This window comes from Poecile atricapillus, chromosome 1 (assembly GCF_030490865.1).
Source record: "Poecile atricapillus isolate bPoeAtr1 chromosome 1, bPoeAtr1.hap1, whole genome shotgun sequence".
Lineage (NCBI taxonomy): Eukaryota > Metazoa > Chordata > Aves > Passeriformes > Paridae > Poecile > Poecile atricapillus.
Genome location: NC_081249.1, coordinates 40,805,076 through 40,828,486, shown reverse-complemented (window position 1 = coordinate 40,828,486; position 23,411 = coordinate 40,805,076). Strand labels below are relative to the sequence as shown.

Genomic DNA, 23,411 nt, shown 5'->3' with positions numbered 1-23,411 from the left:
GTGCTGGATGCATGCTATCTTGAAGCATTCTCTTTTGAGTGACTTTGTCTCTGAAATAAAATGATCATTATAAATTAAATGGTCAGAATTCTATGTGATTACCATATGGTAATCACACAGAATTAACACCTCAAACTAAGGGAAAATTATGCTTGTCTATTAAATTATAATAAAGATAGGTTTCTGTCTGGAAAACATGGCTTTATTTTGGGTTCCTGTTATTCTTTGATCCTGATTTCCTACATTAAATGAAGTTAAATCAGAAATACACTGCTTGTAGTGGTTATTCACATTTTATATACTTCTGTTCATACTATAATTTTGATAACTGGCAGTTGTCAACAAGAACTTACTATAGTATATTAGGTCGATAAACTTGGGCCTTCTGAAAGGATTAAGGTTAAATTATAGGTCTACTCTGTGATACTAAAGAATGAAAAGTGAAATCCTGCCTGCTGGAAGCCCCAGCAAAATTTTTCCAAAGAATCTTTCAAAGAGTCTTCCTTTCAAAAGAAAGTGTAAGCTCCTGTTTTCCCCACAGCCTTGCTATAAATTTGGGGTTCCCAAACACTTTATTAAAGGAATGCAATTATAAAATGTCTGGACAACTTGCATCCTACTATTTCTTAGCAGTTGGGAAAGATGATGATAATTGTGCTAAAAACATCTGTATTTAAATAAAATACATTTATAGCATGTGAATTTTTATGTTACAAGCATCAATTTGAATATTTTAAGGCTTGTCAATTCTCAGTTATGCTTGCCCAAAACCATGGAAGAGGGTACAGAGCTGCTAATTATTTTACATATCAGACTCTGCTATTTCACTCACCATCAATGGTCTGCAAGCCACAGTGGGACTACAGTGCTGTGGATCATCTCTGTCTTCTCTTAGCAGTGCAATTCCTATTCTATTCCAGTTTGTGTTTTGCCACAAGATGACATGAAGTGTTGGTAGTTTCTAGGTACATGCTTCTCACTGAACCACTTCAATGTGAGATGCCCTTAGACCCCTTGGTCAAACAAACTGCTTTGACCAATCTATATTTTGATTTCCTTTTTCTGACAGCCAAAGAATTATTCACTTATTTCTTGCCAATTCTTAATCTGAACACTCCAGCAATCTTCACCTCAACTCTCCCTCTGAATTTACAGTTTATTCATCTCAAACCTGTCACAGTGTTGAACAATTTTTCTTCCTTCTCATATTTCTTACTTAGTCACTGGTCTGTTGCAAATGAACTGCAAGGCCAACAGATCCTTCCCTCTGCTGAGGCTTAGAACTGTTTTTGTCTTGACATTTGCTGCCACAGATTGTCATTATAGGTTAGAATTCCTAGTTCTCATGATAATTACAGTTCCCAACATACTTTAATCCAAGATCATAAGATAAATTAGTGCCAGAGATGAATGTCTCAAACCGGGATTTCAAACTGAGTATGAGTTTCTAACTTCTCACCTACAATGCTACTGACTTTTCTGTGCTATGACTGTTGTAGGTTGGCCAGATTTGAGGCAATAGGAGTAATTCTGCTGCAGCCTCAGCTGTGAAATAATTTACATCCCTTCAGCATTACACCTGAATTCCTCTCAGCCTTTTCCAGAAGTCCAACTGAACTTTTAACTGATGATGGGACCAGTATTTCACTGATCTAGGGAGGATAATTTAACGAATATATATTACCATTCCTATATATTATGAATACACAAAGAGAAAATATTAAATCTTTGTATGGCCATATGTTAGGGAAGAACCTCTGATTGCATGCCTTTAGGTGCTTCCAGAATGATAGTTAAATAAAAAAGAGTTAAGAAAAATCCCCAAAGAAGAGGACTGAATTGTTCTAAAAATTCTCATAGCAGCACATTAAAAAGTGCAGTTCTTGAATTTAAACTTCAAAGGGTCCAGGTTGGCTTTCTGAAAAGAATCCAAGGAAGGTCTTGTACAAAATAGCAGCAGCCCAGAAAGTGATAGCAGTTCTCAGCTTGCTGTGATTTTCACTAAGGGATTGGAGGTAAGTTATAAAAGAAAGGTTCAGGCTTGCAGACAGCTGTGAAAGCCAGATAGGGGTGCTAGAAGTTGAGCCTGATCTACCATTTTCCGTGTTTTTTCTTCATTTTCCACCTCTATCCCACAGAGATCAGATGAAGGACTCAGAGATCATGTACTACCAAAGTGGGTTTTTTTCCATCTTGGAGAGGGAAACTTCTTGGAAGATTTTTTTGTTGTTTCTTTTGGGGCTTTTTTGTTTTGCCTTTTGTTTGTTTGTTTGTTTGTTTGTTTATTATTTTTACAGTACACCCCAAAGACTGAAAAGATTAAAAAAAAAAAAAAAAAAAAAGGCGAGAGAGAGGGAAGGTCTAGTGGATCATTTCTAATATTACTTCAGTTTTTTTCTCAGAAAATGCTAAACTTTCTAGACTTCATATAGAGTTGTGATGGGGATTTGGATCAAGATAAGTCTATGTCTGTCCATGGCATACCTAGAAGTCTGTTTTGAAGGAAAAGACAAGATATGGCCTTCATAACTTTGAAAACATCACATTTTCCATTTGAGTTGAAAATTTCACTTCTAAGCACAAGCAGAGGTGCTCAAGATGAACTGATAGTTGGATAAGTGACATTTGATGGGTCCTTACGGATTAAGAGCACCTGAAAGGAAGTAAATGGCTTTCGTGTGATGCTAGGAGTAAGAAGATGCTTCTGTGACGCTTATCACCAGGTGGCAGCATTACACAGTCTTGCAATTCCTATACATTGCCGCATGAGCCGTTTTGGGGTCTCGGTGGGAGTGTTGATAGGAACATTTGTTAGTTTTTGTTAGGCAGGAGGAAGCATGCACCAATTTCAGAAGAGATGTATGTCTCTGTTGATTGACCTCCCTGATCAGAGACGAAGCTGCAACATGAAAATGTGGGTGCTGACTTCTTGGACACCCTAATCTTTAAACAAGGGAGTTTATCACATGCTGCTAGACTGTTCTTTACTAGGAAAACCAAAACACCATATGCAGTAAATGCAGTAGCGATATCTTTCACATGGTTATCAGAGTGACTGAGTCTGAAGCATCTCCATTTGGACACAAATGTGGAAAAATAAGTGTGGATGTGGCGCAGGTGATATGCCTTTTATCTGTAATAAGTACCCAAAGGCTTTTCTACACTCTAAGAGTTTACATCAAAAATACTGCTAGGTTCAGAAGGCTGAGGGCTGAAAGGAATATGTGTGAGGACACTTAATTTTTTCTATGCACAGGGCAGAAACGAGAGAACAATTTCCTGTGTCCTGTGAAATGCTTTCCTCATGCTGCCCTCATGTTGCAGATTCTGATTGTAGATAGCATATGCAAGCACCCTGTGTTGAGAGTCTGGGATTGCAAAATCCCACCCTGTATTTCATACTCTTTGTTTTCTCCCTTTGTCATTTGATATGATTTCAATAATTGGAATATTTCTCACTTCATTCAAAAATATCTTCCTGCTCACCGATTCTATCTGGCCACATCATGAAGCCACACATATCTTTTGAATGGCAACAGCAGCCAGAAGCCCTTTGGCTAATTTTCTTAGCATCATCCTAGTGTCAGCAGGGATTATTGCTGGATACCAGCAAGGCTCCCTGAGTGCTATTGTCTGGGCAGCGGACTCCAGTAAGCCCATATGCTCCTTGCATGCCAGAGATTTTCTTTGCTAGCTAGCACACTGTAACTCCAAGCTGAGTTTTGTAAGTGTAACTTGGTTACATCACAGTACAAAATGAAAGAGGGTGAACACAAATTTTTCTTGCTTAAATTAAAACCTGCAAATGCTCAGCAGTGTTGTCTCCATTAGTACATTAAACATGTTCAGAAACTGTCTTGGGCACTGAAATAGTGTGACATGGTCTGACCTACACTGAAGCTATAATCTTGGTCACTGAGTGCTGGTGGGAAATGCTTTCTGGAATGGTTGACTCCCAAATTATATCCAGGAGTTGTTTGAGAGAGTGCTAGTTGGCACATGCCCAAACAAGGTTTGAACATTTGGTGATTCTTTATTCTGCTAGATGTCCCCGTTGCAAAGCCCAGGAGTGAAAAAACAAAAGATGACCAAGCTTACCTGGTAGAAATGGAATCTGCCTTTAAATGTCTTGTTTTGGCATTATCTAAAAGAATGTAGCTCAAAGTTGTCAGATATGTTCCTTTATTGGGAAACTATCTTTGCAACTACTGTAACCTAAATAAAGGTATTGAAAGGTATTGTATTAGTTCTATGAGGAGTTATATGGTTGTAAACAAAGAAAAAAAGAAAAATACTAGAATGTTGGAAGCAATTTATCATGTTCCAGTTGTACAAGGTCAGTGTCTTATAGAGGTGGAATTACGACTACTCAAAGTGTAATATAGCTGATCCTTTCTCTCGTAAGGAAAGCATGCAGCAGCGTGGTGTAAGGAATGACTTGCAGAAGCTCCTGCATATGGACTGGCACATATGAGACATTGAAAGCATTCTTTCTGTAGGGTTGCATTCTGAGTAAAGGAAATTAAAGGTGGTCATAGGTTTAATAATATTATTACACACAGAAAAGGAATGACAAGGAGAAGTGTAGAGTAACAAGCCTTATGCTGAATTGCAACTTTACAAGAAATATGTTGCTGGCAGTATAATGCATAAATTGTTTTACAAGAAAGAATAAGGCACTCAATGTGCCATTGAAATGAAGGTTTGATAAGAGCACATACTAGAATTTAATCTGACGAAAAGTAAGGGAGGTTTACGCTCTAAACATCGAAACAAATTAATCCCAGACAAACTACTGAAGTTAGCATTCATTTATTTATTTAACAATTTCTATCCTCATGACAAAGGAAACACCTGGGACTTGCTGCATGATGAAAAATTGGTTTATTGGAAATATCAACTGGCTACAAGTATTGAAACAGCACAGGTCAAGCAGTGATAAATAATTTAAAGAAACCAGCGTGAAGTAGGTGTCACTTTCATTTTACATTAACGGATCTATTAGATGTTAACCTTGTCAGACATGTAATTGCTAAATGAAATCACGTTTTTGTACCTTTGGTTTATGAAATATCACTTGCTTACTCATGCGTTTTGTACAAACCTTGATGCTGGCACTGACAGTGTTTCACATGCCCAATGCTTCAGACTAGCAAGTACTGTAATATCCTTTAAAATATGTTGTAAGTATGCCAATTTTTATTTTTAGAAACTTGGAAGATGTGTTGAGCCTGGGAATTGGCAAGGTCAAGGAATATACTGCATTGGAATTCTAAAATATTTTTCTGTGGAACACTTCTACATATTAGCCTGTTTCTGGTAGAAATTATGGTAGATTTGGCATGTAAATTTTAACAGGTGAAGGTATTCTGCCTGAAATTGTCTCAAAATTAGCTTTTAACTGACTTTGTATTTTCCTTGTAGTTAAAGTCTCATTGGAGATTTGTAGATGAGTTATGTTTGAAAGGGAAAATGTTGTGATTGAGCACTGTTTGCAACTCTTAGGGCTTCATTTTTAACCCAGTCATGATCCCAATAAATCAATGGGAACACGACTGTTTTCAAAATGACCCTTTTCATTGCTTCATTGATGCTAAGGAGTTACAGCCATGGACTTGCAAAAAAGCTAAATGATTTTATTAGAACTTAATTCCACAGGGACTTGCACAGTAATGTGGGCCTCTATAAAGAGAACATAAACTACTACCAAATGAAAACTCTATGTTGTTGGTCGTGCCGTGGTTTGTGACTCTACATAAAGTGTGGTCCACAGGCCATCATTTAGAGCATTCAAATTTGGAAGTAAAAGCCTGCCTTTGAGAGCTGCATAAATACATTGATTTATGTGGCTGCAAGTAACTTCTAGTTTCAGGAAAAGGAGAACCTTTTAAAAGTCAAGTTTTTTCAGCTAAACATCATTATAAATATTTTTACTTCTCTTGTACATCTATTCTATTATTTTTTTTTTACCAGTCTTCATGAATCGGTAACTGCCTTGAGTAAGTTTAAATAAATAAGAATTTAAAATTCTACTGAAATTGAGTGTTTCTGTTTAGCAACTTTAGTTTTGAGCTCCTTTTCATGGAAATGAAGGTACGGTGTTAACAATCTGGTATTTAATGAAAAAATTCTGAATTATGATATTCCTGTATCATGCTAAAAGCATCAGAAGAGATACTTGAGTCTAAATACTTTAGCAGCACTTCTATTTCAAATTAATTTAGCCATATTTCTTGTTAAGTAGTGAATAGGCTGAGATATGAACAAAATGCTCTTACCTTACATATAAATATTTAAATTTCTCTAGGACAGGCTTTGTGTCACCTAGAAAAAGAAAAAGACAACCTCATTAAGTCCACACTTCGGAGGCACAAGGAGTCTGAAAGCAGGTGAGCACAGTGGTGGCCAAAGCAGAGAAGAGAGTCTGGTCTCCCTAGAGAGAAGATGGGTGCTCTGCTGCTCATGCTGGAAAAGAACACGGTGATTTTTCAAGATAAAAATGCTGTTTTCTACTTCAATAAGAGTCAGTGAGTGCACATCTCTTGTCATTAGAGGAAGAAGACTAAATAGGTTTGTTTGACACCAGACTCTGAATTCTTCCAAAGGATGAAAGGACGTCCAGTACCATGGTGCATGGCTGTATGAGGATGAATTTCACCAAGTAATACATGGTGTTCTCCTTAAAAAAAAATCAGTGAATGTAGAAGTGCATCATCTCTTTTCATGTTTTAGCAAGACCCAAAAATTTGCCACTGTCAGACTTTTACTGGTGTAATACCACAACACTACTATGGGACGCTGGGAGTGTGCATGCATATGTGGTAGATGTTAGGAGGTGGGTGTGTAGGCTGTTGTTCTTATGGGCATTTACAGTTTGAACTCCTTCTGTTTAGACCATTTTCTAGTAATTTTTAAAATTTCTGGCAAGCTTTCATGGAAGCGGATACTCTACCCCCCAAAATCCAAGTACTCTTGGTTTCTATATAAAAAGTCTCAGTTTAAAATACATTTGTCTATTTTTATAAGTTCTAAAGTTAAGTGGTCCCATGGGAAGGCACTGCTCTTCTGTTATCAGCCTTGCAGAGGTGAAGCTGTCTTTAGAGTTGAGCAAAAAAGTTGCATTAGCACTGTCAAATATCTAATTAATCCCTCAGTAAATAAAAGTATTCTGTAATTAAATAAGCGAGATGTGCAATCAGTTCTAAGACAAAATGATTTGCATATTAATATATTGTAATCCAGGAGCCATATGAGGCTTGGTTTTGGATATAAAGTGTTTGTAACAGACTTAACATTACGGGGAGTACACTGCAGGCAAAACAGTGTGTGTGTGGGGGGTGGTTTTAACAAAACTCAGTGGAGTGTGATCTGAAGGGTCTGATTTTAGCGGGCTGAACATTTGGATGTCTGTTGAAAAAAGAATAATTTCCAGTAGGGAAAACAACAGAGTTTCAGGATGTGGGTTGTTGTAAACACGAGAGGGATTGAAAAGTAATCTTTTGACACTTTAATGGAGCAGCTGCGCTGCTGGGGAACCGAAGCTATTGCCTCGGGAAGGTAAAAGTGTTCTGCAAAGGGGACTCATGGTTTGGGACTTTGTGCTTTGTAGTCCACAGGAACCAGCAGCGCCGCGTACCAACTAACCTACAATTAGCCAAGTAATCTGTGGGGTGATCGGTGCTGTCCGACCTCCCTGTATGAAGCACTTAGGGTTATCACGGCCGTACCACCGCGAACGGCGCCAGACACCCGCTCCCTGCGGGAAATGGATGGCAAATGCGGAGCCTACCGAAGCCCGCTCACCTGGCTGCGCCCCTGGCCCGTTCCATTGGCTGCCTTCGCCTCCCGCCCCCGCTCCACGCGCGGCCGGTCCCGGTCCGCTACCTGGAGGGGAGCGCGGGGCGGCTCCCCCCGCCCACGCCGGGCCGCCGCGCGCTCCCATTGGCGGCAGGGCCGGCGTGCTGGGCCCGCCCATTGGCTGGCTGTCCGGCCGGCCCGGCCGCGATTGGTCGGCGGTCGGGGGCGGGGCGCGCCCCGCCGGGAGCCGGGCGCTGTGTTTGGGCTGGAGTTGCGGCGGAGCGGGAGCGGGATCGGAGCTGTGCGGCCGCCGCCGGGCAGCGCGTTCCGGGCACGGCGCTCGGCGCCCAGCCGCGGGCAGCGGGCGCGGGATGGCCGCCTCGGGCGGGGTGCGGCGCGGCGCGCTGGGCTGAGCGGAGCGAGCCGCGGCCGCCCGCCTGCCAGGACCATGCCGTCGGGGATGCAGCCGGGCGCCCCTCGGCTGCGGGATCCGAGCAGGGCGGCCGTCCCGGCAGCGGCTGGCAGCGCCTGATCCCGCGCCGCGCTGCCTCCGCGTACCGCCATGGACGAGCGCTTCAACAGGTGGCTGCTGCCGCCGCTGCTGGCGCTGCTCTTCCTGCTCATCGTCTACCAGTACGTGTCGCCCGCCTGCCCCGGCGCCGCCTGCCCCCGCCGCCCGCCGGCCTCCGCCGCCCGCCGCGGGGGGGGCCCGGAGGAGCGGGAGGAGGAGGAGGAGGCGGCGACGATGCCGCGGCTGGCGGCCAAGTTCCCGTTCGCCCGGGGGGAGCTGTGCCGGCGGGTGCGGTTCGACATGCGGGGCCGCGACGTGATCGTCTTCCTCCACATCCAGAAGACGGGCGGCACCACGTTCGGGCGGCACCTGGTGCGCAACATCCACCTGGAGCAGCCCTGCTACTGCCGGGCCGGGCAGAAGAAGTGCGCCTGCCACCGCCCGGGCGGCGACAAGGACACCTGGCTCTTCTCCCGCTTCTCCACGGGCTGGAGCTGCGGGCTGCACGCCGACTGGACCGAGCTCACCAGCTGCGTGCCCGCCGCCATGGAGCGCCGCGGCTGCGCCGGCAACCGCACCCTCAGGTCAGTGCCTGCTTTCCAGATGCTCCAAATCAGATCCCTTTTTCCCGGTGCCGTGGGAAGGTGCCCTGGCAGCAGGTCCCGCTCCCCAGCCCCTGGGAGATAACTGTCCGCTGCCGTCCTGAATAAGAAACAAGCGGCGGGGCAAGGCTGGTGTTCCGGGGGAGGTTCTGCTGCGGGCTCTTGCCTTCCCGATGTGTTACCTGTGATGTTCTCGCTTTGCCTCAGATTCGTGCCGATTCCACGTAAAGCGCGTGCAGGTTAGCACGGGAGAAACTCCGCTCGTGTTCCGCAAGTTTCTCCTATCTATTTAGCTGTCCTTCAGAAAGTCGTCTCTAACAAATCACTATGATCTTCTGCAGCAAGAATGCCTCTGCAGCATCTGATGGATCGTTGCAGCTGCTGAATGTTGTAACTAGCGGAGTTCGAAGTATCCAGAAGCCCTTAAACTCTCTTTGACGCGTGTTCTGTGTTGGCGGACAGGCGGGTTCTGAGCTTGCCGTGCTGTTTTGACCGCTCGCTCTCTGTGCAAGCTCAAAGTCGGGAGACCGCGCGTGGCAGGCTCTGTGCAGGGAACACCGAGTACAGTGCAGAAATCGCACTGTGAATGGCCCTTTGATGATCTGATGATAGTGGAAAAGCGAATTCTGTGTGCGTGCTGCCTCTCTGCATGTTCTAGTGTGGTTTCCTTGGGTCTCGTGAAAGGTCTTGTTTGTTCTAAACATAGAAAAATTGTCAGATGGGTGATCTCTCTTGATAAGAGATACCTCTAGGTGATTCAGTAGGTTATGATCTTCGTTCTGATTTATTTACCATTCGATCAGATGATTCAGGCCAGCGTTAGAACGTGTCTTTATTTGTTTGATTGATTTTGGACATGTGTATTAGGGAGTTGCAAGCTGAATTCACTCTAAAACCTCTACACTTTAATAACTGTAACTCCATCATCTGTAAAATATTAAGGAAAATATAGGAAGAATACATTTTTTAAAAGTTCTATAGTTTGGCAGCTACCTTACGTTCTTTCATTTTAGTATCCATCTTGATTTTATGAATCCACGAACTTTAAATATTCACTAGAATCACTTCTACATTGTGGTTTGTATCTTGTCACTTAAGAACATGTATAGCCCATGACATTCGTGGGCACATTTTCACAGGGTTTATTCAGCAAGACAATGGAGTTGATTGTTGTTGTTGTTGAACAATTTGAAGGTTATTTGATGTGAACATCAAAGGCCCTCCCATACAGCAAAGCTAGTTGCATTTGGAGAGACTCCAGTCAGAATAATTTGAATTTATTGTGGATGGCTATGGACTTGGACTGTACTTGCAGAATACTGTTAAGGTAATTCATACAATTTTATGAAAAAAAATTTAGCTGAAGTGTATATATTTGCTGATGGAAGAGAAAGGCTGTGAATGTCTTCAGGGACAAAATCATTTGGTGGTAGCTCTAGAGCTTTAAGAAATATTCAAGAAATTTACAATGTAAAAGGGAGGGGAGGAGGAAGACTAATATTTGTAAAAATGTCTGAAAATACGTAGTCTGCTAGTGAAGTCTACTTTTTCTGCCTCATGAAGAATATTAGTAGGTAAACAACTGAGTGCTAAATTCAATTGTAAAGATTATAAAAGAACAGTAAAATTGGACTAGTGGTTTCAGTACCATTGCAGAAAACCATTCTTGTATTAGGTAAATTTAAAACTTCAAGTTGTACTACACAGCCAGTCACAGTGGATATTCAGTGCATAGTTAGTAATTACTTTGATTGAAAAAAGACATATAGTGATACTTCACTATTATAGGTGAATACTGTTTTCTGCATTTTTTTGGTTACTGATTTTGTTTAATTAGCAGATTATCTGGCTAGTGTAAGACTGCACTTCTTGATTTGTCTTCACATAAATGAGGAAAGCTCTGTGAATAATAATTCATTGCATCATTATAATACTTACTCATTCTTGTATTATAACCTATCCTAGGAGACACCTTTACATTTTTCCCTTTGTTGTGTCATTATAACCATATAGTTTGAATTCAGCTTCTCAAGGAGCTCTAAAAGGAATCAAATAACCCTGAAGTATGGATTATCTCTGCTGTGAATGTCTTTGCTCCTGGTAAAATTGGAATCAAGCCCAAACTACTTTGCTGTACTATTAGAAGTGTGCATCTAAGTCTTTTTTTAATATCTGAATGGAGAATTGAGGACGCTATACCTAAAATAGGCAAGAAACTAGCATACAAGTCTAATGTAAAGTGTACTGAATATTTTTAAGACTTCCTTTAAAGCCTCTGAATGTCTTTGAAGCACTAGACTTCCTTGAATAGCTCAAATTTTATATTCTGCCTTCCAGCTATGGTGTCAGAAAACTAGGCTAAATTGGTTACATATCTGACAATGGATTTTCTTTGTGGCCAGCAGGACACTCTTACAGGTTTGGTACCAAGGTGCTTGATCTCTTGTGCCATATATTTGGTGCAGTGAAGATGTTATGTGTATTTCAGATTTTTTTTTTCTTGTTTCTCCACATAGCAGGTGTTAATATTATCTGTTCTTTCAGAACCCTGTTTATGCTGTCTGTCTTTTACTACATGGAAGGAATAAAGGATTTATAGTGTATGATAGTGAAAACTTGTTTCTTAGAGGGCTAAAAATAGTGTAAGTTAGATTAAGGCCTACCTTTTAACACAGATCTTCAGAAGATTTAATGAAGAAACTATAATTAGAATTCATGGGAGAAGGCTCTAGCTGATAAGGAGTAGATGATCATGGTAAAGGTCCTAGAAGATCTGTGAAACACAACCTCTCCTCAGTCTCTGTCTTTCATGGACAGTGCATTTAAATCACTTTAGGGTTTTAAAAAGAATTTGTCTTAGTTTTTCCTCTTTCTAAGGTTGGAGTTTTGAAGTCTTAGGACCCAAGATGGAACATGGCGCAAAAACTGATGCTGTGCCCCAGAAATCTGAACTTCTTTAAGCCCAAGTGCCAGCATGGACTTTTACCTCTGTGGGACTTGATGGTGTGCTGTGCCTTGTCCCAGCTTCACTATGAAAAGTTGTTTGTTATTAACATATTGGATGCTATGGCAAAGTTGTAGAATCTCTTTTGTTAGGAAGCAGAGTAATTCTTTTGAATGACATGACTTTAAAAAACAACCAAACCAAGACAGAAACTGTAGATTTCATTTCTTCAGATGTTTGCATGTGTTTTAATTTTCAGGATGTGAGATTTTCTGCTAAAATACCTTTAAGTGTCTACAGACCCAGGCTATTAGCTACACTAATGTGTAGCTTTCAAATTACAAAAGTTGCTATCTGAATGATGCCTTTCAATTTTTTAAAAATTACTTATTTTTATTTGTTTTTAAGAAACAGTCTTTTATGTGTTTGCACTGCCCTCTGTGGAAGCCCTTGAAGTTGGTGATGCTTGTGTTCAGCTCCCCCACCCCCAGAACTTGGCCTTCCTTCAGAGGTGCCAAGAAGCTGAGACTGTGGAATCTTAGCCAACATTGCTTGAGGAAAGAATGGGAAGAGAAATGTTGTGAGATGTCTAACTTGGTATGCCAGGGAAGAGTTGGTGTAAAGACTGAGTGACATTAGGCTGCCTCTGCAGACAGTGGGGAGAAATAGAATAACACAGGCAGCCCTTTCAAGGGTCTCGGACACATCTGACACCTGCTGAATTGTCTTCTGGAGAGCCAGTTCTTCCATTCACTGATAACAAAGGAAAGACTAGAATTGTGAATAGGGACTTTGTGTCTAAAACTAGAGAAGGAGAGTCTCTGCATCGAATATTGCAGAGACATTGTCCAAACTGAATGTCTGTCTCTGTTAGGTTACCAGGTAATCCTTGGGGTGTGAGGTAGGGCTTACTTTCCTCTCTGCTCTATGGAGGAATGCTTGAGCTAGCCTGAGAAAACCTGATCAACGCACATTTTATCTGTTGCTGAAGATAGCTGCCATATAATTAATAATTACTTATTATTGTTTTGAAGTGTTTGAAGTTTGATTAAACTAGGAAGGCAATAATTTAAACTACACACTTTAAAGAACACTTTATTGAAAGTTTTGACTAATTTTCTAATATGAAACAGTGAAATCACTTGGGTTATGTAAACCCCATAAGCTTTATTGTCAATGCAGTTTAGTCTTCAAAACGATTGATTTTCATTAATTCACTTCCATTATACTATCTATTTCCTTGTCCTGTTTAACTTAACATATGCTACATTTTTCTATGGAAGTGTAAATCAGCAGTAAACCCATGAGTCCTGGAATGGGGAGAGTTGAATAGAAAATATTAGTAGGATTACTTTTCCTTCTTTTGCATTCCTTTATTAGACTATTATGTGTTTTTTAAGCTCTAGCTATAATAGGACATAAGACAGACTCTGATCTTGGCAGCTGTGGTAACTAATCATCACAAAAATGTAATACTGTTAATTGAAAACTAAGACTATGCTGAAGATAGTGGAGAGAAAATAATAAAAAGTCACAAATGTTTAAACCGGAAAAAAAAAAAGCACAAATTCTCTATTGTACATTAGTATCTTCTACTAAAATGAGTGCTGGAGCCAGTAAATTCTATATAGTTTTTAAAATAAATGTAAGGAACAATAATGACTAAACAATTTCCTGTGTTCCTGCTACTGACTGTGAGTTTTTTACTTCCTTACCTGTCTCCAGTCTAATCTGCTCGAGGGTTTCATTGTCCTTAAAATTGAAAAGTGGTGTTGTCTTCCCCAAGTGCTTAGTGTGAATCTTGTTAACTTCAATTTTAAGCCCATTGCATCTTCTGTCTTTTGAGAACCTGAGAACAAATCGATCCTGTTTTCTCTGCAGTAGCCTTCTGGGTACTTTGGTTCTTAGGAAGCCTTCTTTCAAGCTTCCCTGCTTAAATAGTAACCAAACCAAATTCACTCTGTCTTTATTGGAGGAACACAAAGAATGGACTGCTTTTCGGGTTTGTGTTAGTTGTTTCCTTGAAAAGTGGTGTTCCAATGGGAGTATTCAATTTTTTAACTGTACTACAAAACGGACCAGAAAAGATTACTTGGCTTGTTCTGAAAGTTGTGCTTGTGGTTGTACCCTTCACTGATATTTACCATTTTGCAGTTGCCTGACATTGACTGTTAGCTTGGGATTTAGACATTATTCATTTTATTAAAGACTATTACATATATTTTCCATTGTCTTTTTGCAGGAGTTTTGTGCTCATCCCCAGTGGATTTCATTCCCCTTCTTTCAATTTCTTTCATTTGCAAATTGATTTAAGTTTTTTGTCCTTCCTAACTTTTCATCATTGTCACATTTAGTAAAAATGGTTTTGTTTTCAGCATCCATGTTGTTGGTTGCGAACATTGAATAGAATGAGATCCTTTTTTAATAAATGTTTTGTTTGATAACTCTCAGAATTGCTTTCCAATGAGTTCTGCCCTTGCCACAGCATTTTTTTTTTCTAGATTGTGGGGTTTTTTTAGCTTATGGGAGTGATTGGAGATGTTGCCTAAAGTTGTCCTTTTTTTTGGTTTATTTTGAAAAGCATTTCTTTTCTAATGTTCCTATTTGAAGTCAATTACTGTATTTTAGAGGGAAATTAGGCTGTTTTGATCCAAATTGATTGAGGTAGTAATGCTGTCTGCTATTTTTTTCTTCTATTTGTTTACAGACAACTTGTCTAGAACTTGTGGCAACAACTACCAACTATCCCTAACTGCTTTTGCACTGAATGTGTCACCTGTGAGGTTTCCCCTGTCAGAATAGCAGACAAATGATTGATGTACCAGAACTTTTCTGCATCAAGGTTGTCACAACCCTGAAAAATCCTTCACCCAAAGATAAGTCTTGTCCTCAGACTTTTGAAGGTACTGCTATAAATCTCAGCAGGTTGCCTACAAAAAAATGACTAGAACTCATGTTTACTGTTAATTGCCAGGAATGATAGAAGAGCGGTCAGCACTATTTCAAATTGGAATGGAGAGTTCTTATTCATCCATCATTGTAATTTATGGGTAACTGGAACAGAGTAAGTTTTGAGCTGGGAAGGTGCATGCTATGAAAATGATCACCTCAACTGGAGTTCTAGTTGTCTGGAAGAGAATTTAGTGATTTATCCAAGCAAATTTGTCCTTTTCTGGTGTTTTTTTCTGGAAAATAATTTCTTTCTGCCTAATAAGGTTTTCTGTACAGTGCAGGAGCTGTTTGCTTTTTTGTGCAGGAGCCAGGCAGAGAAGTCCTGCGGGAGAAGAAGAGAGTGGAGGTGGCAGGAGCATCCCCTAGGGCTGTACAGTGTTATAAGATATAGCAGCTTTTTCATTTTTAAGCAGTTTTGGCAGTTTTTGTTTTAAATTTTGTGTTATGATGCTCTTTTAATTTATATTGACCAGCTGCCTAATTTAGAATAGTTTCCAATCCTTTTGAGTAGGGTATTGCTTAAATTCTTACACAGTATTAGGATATTTATCGGTTTGAGGCAGAATGGGAAAGGTTACTTTGTGAACAGGAAAAGTTGCTGTGTAATGCCTTTACACTGATAGAGATCAGATCTGTAGACCCAGCCAGTGGCAAAAATAGGGATAAAATTCTAAGCTTGTTTGTGGAGTTGTTTTTTTTTTTAAGAACTCTGTGGAGAAGAACAAAATCTCTGCCAGCTCAGCTCTAGTGATCACAGAGAAGCTGAACGGAAAGTGTTAAAGATCTGATTGAACTGAATGGTTTCTACCTTCAGGTGTGCCGGCAGTTTTCAGTGTCAATGACTTGTTAGTAAACAGGAGTAAAACGTCTCCTCCCAGAGTTTGGTGAAGCCATGGCAGTGAATTGAGCTTATATGTAATGGAAAGGTCCTGCTGCTGTTTGTGCAGAATGCGACCGAATGAGAGCAAGGGAAAGCCTGTATTCTTTAATATTTTTAGTATTGCATTCAACTTGCTGCCTGTTCTCTGGTAATATTTATAACCCAAGTTTCTATGCTACAGTGGTTGTCGCAATGTTCCCAGTTGCCTCAGAAGGTAACTTTAAGTCCCTTAAAACCTCTATAATTGCTGAGCAAGGTTTTAAACACTGTGTAAGAGGCTAATTGCATGAATTAAGAGTCTCATTTGGACAGCTGCTAGGTTACAATTATTCAGCCATGAAACTACTGTTTTAAGGGGAAAAACTTAACAGAAGTATTTTGTGATTTTGTTTGAGATGGCATGAATTTCAGAGAAATTGCTAGAGTACCAAAATCAGTAACTCTTGAAGTACTTATGGTCTCTTACATGATCAGTGCTTGAGATCTCAATATGTATTGACTGAAAAGGTAGAAAATGGGTTCTTGAAAGGATAGGACCTATTAGGGTTTTGATTCTGCTATGAAGCTTACACTTAGGTGGTCTTATGTGTACTTAGAAAAAGATCTGAATTGAAGAGAGGCCCACAACTTAAAGTCATCTTAGAAAAAAGCCAGTGTTTAAACTTCACGTCTTAACCCCCATTTTTTTTTCTTTAATAATTGTTAGACTTGATATAAATGTGGTTTTCATTCCCATTAGAAGTGTTTCATAGAGTTATAGGTCAGCTGTGAAGGGTCGTGCAGGACTTTGTCTCTCTGAGTGTTTTACAAATGGACAGAAATGACAAACATACTGGCACAGTAGTGGATAAACTTTGAATGCCATATGAAGAATAATTTTGGGATGGGGAAGGCAATGAACAGATTCAACTTCAGTTTCCAAAGGATGGAACAAACCATGATATTCATAATTGACTTGAGAGTATATTTCTTGTTCTGTGAAGTAACTTGATGTTGATGATAAATCTCACCACATGGTGCTCTTTGATACTGGAAGGAAATGGTCCCTTCAGGATGTATATGGAGGAGCTGACATCTCTGAGACCGGTTACTTTCTGCAAATAAATTAACTTGAAAGAGAGGTCAGTGAAGTAAAGCGCTTCACAAAGCACTAATAAAAAAAATACCATTTTAAAAAATTTCTCATCTAAATTCTAATGATATCAATGTAAATAACTTGATGACTTACAGATTTCCATTTGATTTGTGAGCTGGCTTTTGTTTAAGTAGCAAATACTTTTGTATCTCACTGTTTGTGTATTTGCATACTTAAAAGTGTCTACTTGAAATTTTTGACTTTAATTTCATGTATCTTTGCACATAGTCTCTGTTTGAGAATGTGAGGATAGGAGGAATAACAACTGATGGTGTTTGCTTGAGGAAATCCTCTGAGGAAGAGGAGAAAGAGGAGAAGCAGTGTTGGTATAAGCTGTGAGCCTCAAGTGAGAGTGAAGTCTAGGAGACAGCAGGGAGCAGAAGTAACTTTGCAGTCTTGTGAGGTCAAGGAAGGATCAAAGTTACTCACTTTGAATTTTTTCTTTTCCAATACAAATGGTTTAGGGTTTAAATTTCTCCACATGTTCCTTTTATACTTGCTGGAGGAGAAAGATACATAGGTAATGAAAACCTCAAGTACTAGGTAGTTTGAGCTCCTGTTCTACATAGGTGTTTCATTTTTCTGGTTTTCTCAAGTTAGATAAGTGTTGTAACAAGAAAGCCAAATAGTAAATTAAGCATCTTCAGCTCCAGCTGTGTAAATCCCTAATAGCAGGGTGTTCAGCTGTTATTTTCATCTATTAACTAAACTTTAATTTTTAGTGATAGGAGTAGGACCATTATTTTCCAAGAAGCTCCCAGTGTGAGTGATGAATAACTTCTGTAACTGCAAAAACCTTTGTTTCCATGCCAGAAATGCCTCTGTCAGGCTAAAGCTATGTCATTTCTGTTGCTGACTTAACAAGGTTCAGATGAGAAGAGTAACTTAATGAAATATTTTATGTTATTTTCTACTACAAATCATTTGGATTTATTATAGAATTATGTTGGAAGTGACCTCTGGCAGTCATGTAGCTCAAACCCCTTTCTAAAATCAGTCTAACTAGAGCAGGTTGTTTTAGGCTATACCCAGAAATTTTGAGTAATTCCAGGGATGGTGATGCCACAGGGTCTCTGAGCAGCTTCTTGCAGTGTTTGGCCACCCTTGTGGGAAAAAGAGCTTTTCTCCTCAGCTAGTAGAAATGTCCCATTTTCCATTTGTGTTTGTTCCTTCCTGTCTACTGCTGTGTGCATCTAAAAAGAGTCAGGTTATGACTTTTCTATTTACTCCCACATGAAAATTGAATAGAGTAATGAGGTCTGCCTGATTGCTGCCTTGTCCCCAGACTGAAAAAGCCTCACTTGGCCACTCTCTATGTGTCATGTGTTCCAGCCTCTTGATCGTCTTGGTGGCCCTCTGCTGAAAGCTCCCACTGTACCAAGGTTTGCCTTTTATTGGTGGGCTCAAAATCAGACACATCAATCCAGGTGCTGTCTTTCCGGTGCTGAAAGGGGAAATCACTTCCCCGAGCCTGCTGAGTCACTCCTACCAACAGAGCTTGATTCTTGGTTAGTCTGCTTCACTTCCCAAGGGTGTATTTTGGTGGCTGTAATTCAGCAGTGTCCACCAGGAACCCCAGATCTATTTCTGCAGAGCTGTGTCCACTGCATGCCCAGCCTGTCTTGTGTGGTACTTCACCTCAGGAGCAAGCTTTTTCTTTTACTTAGAATTGTGGAATCATACAATGATTTGGGTTGGAAGGGCTATCAAGGACCATCTGGCTTCAATCCACCTGCCATGGGCAGAGACACCTTCTGCTAGAGCAGATTGTTCAAAGCCCTGTCCAAACTTGCCGTGGACACTTTCGGAGATAGGTTGTCCACAGCTTCTCTACCACCCTCACAGTAAACCCCTTACTGTGGCTGATCTTCATGAGTTTCCCATCAACACAGTTCTCTTGCCTCTTGAAGTTGTTTGAAACAGAAGCACTGGTCTCTGGAGTGATAACCTCTTCCTCCAGTGTGGGGTTACCCCTGAACCTGCTGAGACCAGACTCTATCCCACCATCCAAGTAATTAATGGAGTTTTAAATAGCATTGCCATCACTGCCAGTTCTTGAGTAACACCACAAGTTATCAGCCACCATCAGACATAGTACCCATGTCTCACCAGCATTCCTCAGATAACTCTGTGTGAGATCATGGCAAAGTCCTTGCTGATGTCCATGTGAATGACATCCACTGCTCCAGGGAAATTTGCTTGATCATCTTCCCAGGGATGGACATAAGACTCATCAATCTGTAGCTCCCTGAATCCTTCTTGAAGCTAAGTGTGCAGTTTAGTTTGTATTTATGGAAGCTGTGAAGAAAGATTACAGTAGAGAAGATGCTGCAACATCAGAAGGTGTTGAAGTAAGTATTTTAACTGCTCCTTGTTCCTCAGTTTGAGAATTCCTGGAACAGTCTCAGAAGCTTTATTTATTAAATAAATTAAGAATATATGCAACCATTTTTTTTCACTGTGGACATTACATTAGTTTGTTGGAAGAAACAACTTATTACAGCAATAACTTTTTAAATGGGCTGCTATTCTTCTGTGACATCCAGTGTAAAGTTGGCATTGAGCATGTATTACAAAAATATGTTCCTTTGTACATTTCTTGTAAGAGTGGGATGGTATGTTTCTCTGGTGCATGTGAGGGTACATTCTTTATTGTTAAATTGATTTTAGTAGATAAATTAGAACTTGAGTAGCAGTTCAGTGAATAAGAGGCATAATGGCTGACTCAGCATACCCTCAAATAAAAAAAAAATAAAAGACATATTTGTCTTTTAATTTTTTTTTTATTTGAGGGTATGTTGAGCCAACCATTTCTATTTGAATTCTTTTCATCCATAAAGCTAACATTTTTACAGTTTGTATATTCATATTGCAGATGGTGTTCTTAAGAGCTCTAACTTCCATCTACAGTACTAATGTTTTTAAACTGTTCACAGTTAAATGATAGTGTAAAACTTTCTCATGTATTAACATGAGATAACTTCCCAGAGTTTGTAATGAAAGTATGTAACTGTTTTGCCTTTTTCCCCTGAGTTATTGGATTGAACTTTCAGCATATGTAAGATTTTATTGTGCAAGTTTCAAAGCTTCTGTAGACAAATAGAGAATCCAGGAAAAAAAGCAGCAAATATACAGGCAAAGAACTTTACATTTATTTAAAGTGGATTATAAAAGCTTTAAAGTGCCAAGCAGAAAAAATTCAGAAGATGTAATCTCAAATAATTAGTTTTTCTGTTCATCTTTATTTTTGACTCCTTTACACTTTACTTCGATGAAGTAAAAGTTTAAAGTCCCTGTTTTCAAGACAGACTTGCGTCACAAACTTCAGCTCAACTGTATTAAAGCGATCATGCCTTTTTGTCAGGCTTTTAAAGCCTGAAAGCACCCATTGAACGTATTTCCTCCAAACAGAGAATCTAGTCGCCTAAATGAAAGGGGTAACTGAAATTACTTTTCCTAAACAACTCAGGCCCTCTCTTAACACATTTCCTTCTTCAGCAAAGTCTTTGTTTTGCTCTCCAGGACCGTGTAAATGTATGTTGAGTTTTGGAGCACTGCCTCTGACTCGTGCAGATTATTTTTTATCAGGCTGTATATCTTAATTTTGATTAAATTGCCAGATTTCTGAGAATGGGATAAAGAATCTCAGTGTGATATGGGTCAGTACCAGCCATCTAAATGGCTGCTGGGCCTTGCAATAAATAGAGTAATAGGAAAACTGATGGACTGCATCTAACTTACAGGTTGAGTGGGAAGCTTAAGTGTGGCCAGACAGCACTGTGGCTTTGATTAGGAGAGCAGTGGGGATGCTAGAAGTTTATCATTCTTGTTTTGTGCTCTGCTACTTGTATTCCAGAACATTTTCAGGTAGTTTCAATGAAAATGTTAAGCATAAACCCAAACAAAATACAAAAAAAAATGTGAATTGAGAAGACTTCATAGCAAGGAGGTTGTTGGAGTTGCATTGATATTTTAAGCCAAATTGCAAATTATGTATCCTTTCAAGAGATAAATTTATATAATATGCCTAAAGAATTTTCATGTTGTACTATATATACGAATAGCAGAAAAGCTTAAGAGAACATGGAGGATATGAAAGATTTCTTTCTCACAATCACTTTTTTAATTTTATCTATTTTTTTTTTCCTGTAAATATACCTACTACTTTTTGTGTTATTCAGGCCATGTTCTACATTTTTGATTTACCTTCTTGGCAGCCTGATGTTGCCCACTCTCCTGCATTGCTGTCCTTTCTGTCTTACCAGCTCTTTTGCCTTTGTTTTATATGTTTTTCTTGCTTGACTCACATCCCTTTTGCATTGTAGCTGCTTGCTTTGCATACAGAGTGAGCTGGTTGGAGTAGTGTTCTCTCTGCTGGGTGTGTTTGGCAGGCTGCAGGCTTGAATGGGCTCTGGAGCTGGTCTGCCCTGTCCAGGTTCAAAGGGGCTTCTAGCTGTTTGGCTTTGCAAGAGCTACCAGAACTGACCAGTTTAATCTATCCTAAATTCTTTCTTTTGTTGTTCACTCTGTTCCTAGCAGTATACAGAAACAGATAAGAAAAAATACGTCTTTTTCCCCCTACCTGAAAAGCCAGGGAATTAAAAAAAATGCATTTTTGTGTAACTCTGTGTTTCTGTCTTTTCCTTTAAGCTGCTGCTCAGAGGGCTTTTATAATTGTTTCCTTTTGATTTGTGTTCTATTTGTCCTAGGATAAAGCATTAAACAATTGCAAGTTGTCTCAATAGCACATGCTTCAGTCTTCTACTTTCACAATGACTTGGACAAGAAGGTATTTAAGGTTAGTGTTGACAGCATTGGCAGTAAAATATAGTGTTTTACCATAATGTGTCCAGTGGCAGTACTGAAAGCCAGCTGTGCAATGTGGGACACCAATTTCTTCTTGAGGAAGGAACAGGGGAGTCCTTCCCAGCAGATGAAGGAAGGCAGGCCCTGGTTTTGTCCCCCTGCCACAGAGGCAGGGGAGTTGTTAATGCTTCTGTAACCTGGGGAGAAAAGGTGGTGGTTTGATGGGAATGGAAATGTATGAAGTAAAGAGAAGTTAGGTACAAGTAGAGGGGGAGATACCACTGCCTGAAACAGAGGAAAAAGGGATTTCATGGGAGAAGCTATATGCAGGGAAATCCAAATAGAAGATGTTTGCAACAAGACGCAGGAATGCACACAGTTCTATCGAGCCAATTTTCAGCAGGTGTATTGGTTTTGCAGTGGCTTGTTCAATCTCAGTAGTCAAATTTTAGTTTCACATTTTTGAGAGCTAATTTTAAGCAATTAGCATATGATTTCTTACTATCTTTTAATAGAGATTTGTTTGACTTCTACTTCTTGAATTAACATCTAGTATCTGAATTATTTTTTCTTTTCTCTATAATAATGGGTTAGAAATTAAGAGAAACAGTAGCTCATGAATAATCATAAACATGTTATTCCAAATCCTGGAGCCCTGTGAGCAATGTGGTGTGTAAATGCACATAAGCCGACTTTATTATGTGGTTGTTCTCGTCCCCTTCTTTGTCTTTGCAGCCCTTCGATTCTCTTCTAACCTCGCAGTTGTATTTCTTTCTGGTCAGCCTGGTGCCTGCATGGCAGCAGCAGTGGCTGAGACACTGATTCATGTGGAGACTAAATTTCTAGACACAGTTAGTGAGTGTTTCATGGAGCAGTTAGTCTGCAAACCAGAAGAGGGAGAAGCAGTTTTGTATGTGCCTCTAACCTGTGTGCAGCATATGTTCAAAGTGTTACTGCCATTCTGTAAAATGTATTTACATTTCTTGTAGGATCATCTACCTCCATCTCTAAAAATCCCCTGCTTTGGAGACCGTGTTTTTAAAAGAAAATTACTTAAAATTAAAAGCCATATTGAAGACAATTCATAAAATTAAAATCCTTGTAAGTGGCTTGGAAACTACTTGAGGATGCCATGTGGGAGTGTTGGAGGAAATGCATGCACCTAAGATACTAAGTCCAAAAAGGAATTGGCATGACATAGTTAAACAGCCATGCTGATTATCCTTTTAGGGTAAAAGGTGGTTACATAAAGCAGTTTTAACCATTTTTTAAAAGTTAAGTTTTGTCTGCAAGGGCAAAATACAAAGCTTCATAAATTTCTGGCAGTATAAGGTAAGAATGCATACATTCAGCTAAGAAAGGTGTTTGAGGAACAATTTGCAGGTGGTATAAAATTAATCTTTTTGAAACACACGGTGAACAAGAAGCCCACTGGAGAATGCACAGTGCTACTAGATGATCTCTCCTTCTATCCTCTAGAAATAAAGCTCTTAAAAAAAGCAGCTGTTGTCTTACCTCTTGTATCCAAGTTCGTTTTTGAGCTTGAAGAAGTTCTGAACTGGAACCGTTCATTATGGAGGATGTATTAAAGGATCTCTCTTCAAATTTAAGTGTTGGTAGAAGCAATTAGGGAACAAACTTAAAAGGAAAAAGCAGGAAAGAAAGAAAAAATGACATAAACCAGATGGTATTTAAAAGTGCCAGTTTCCAGAACTAGATGGTATTGAAAAGAGCTCAGGAATTAAGCAACCAAACTAGTAAATATAGATGTGACCCTCTGATTA

At 39.9% G+C, this 23,411-nt stretch overlaps 1 protein-coding gene across 3 annotated transcripts in view; it reads left to right on the top strand.

Moving 5' to 3' along the window:
* The first annotated feature begins 8,359 nt into the window (after nt 1-8,359).
* Nucleotides 8,360-23,411, top strand: part of HS6ST3 (heparan sulfate 6-O-sulfotransferase 3) — a 267,590-nt gene continuing 252,538 nt past the window's right edge. Inside the window, exons 1-2 of one of the 3 annotated variants that reach the window (XM_058854467.1) lie at nt 8,360-8,479; nt 8,516-8,892. In XM_058854467.1, the coding sequence (XP_058710450.1) occupies nt 8,360-8,479; nt 8,516-8,892 (497 nt within the window). Of the gene's footprint in view, nt 8,893-23,411 lie in introns of all 3 variants that reach the window. The other 2 variants (XM_058854476.1, XM_058854458.1) reach the window with 2 other exon arrangements.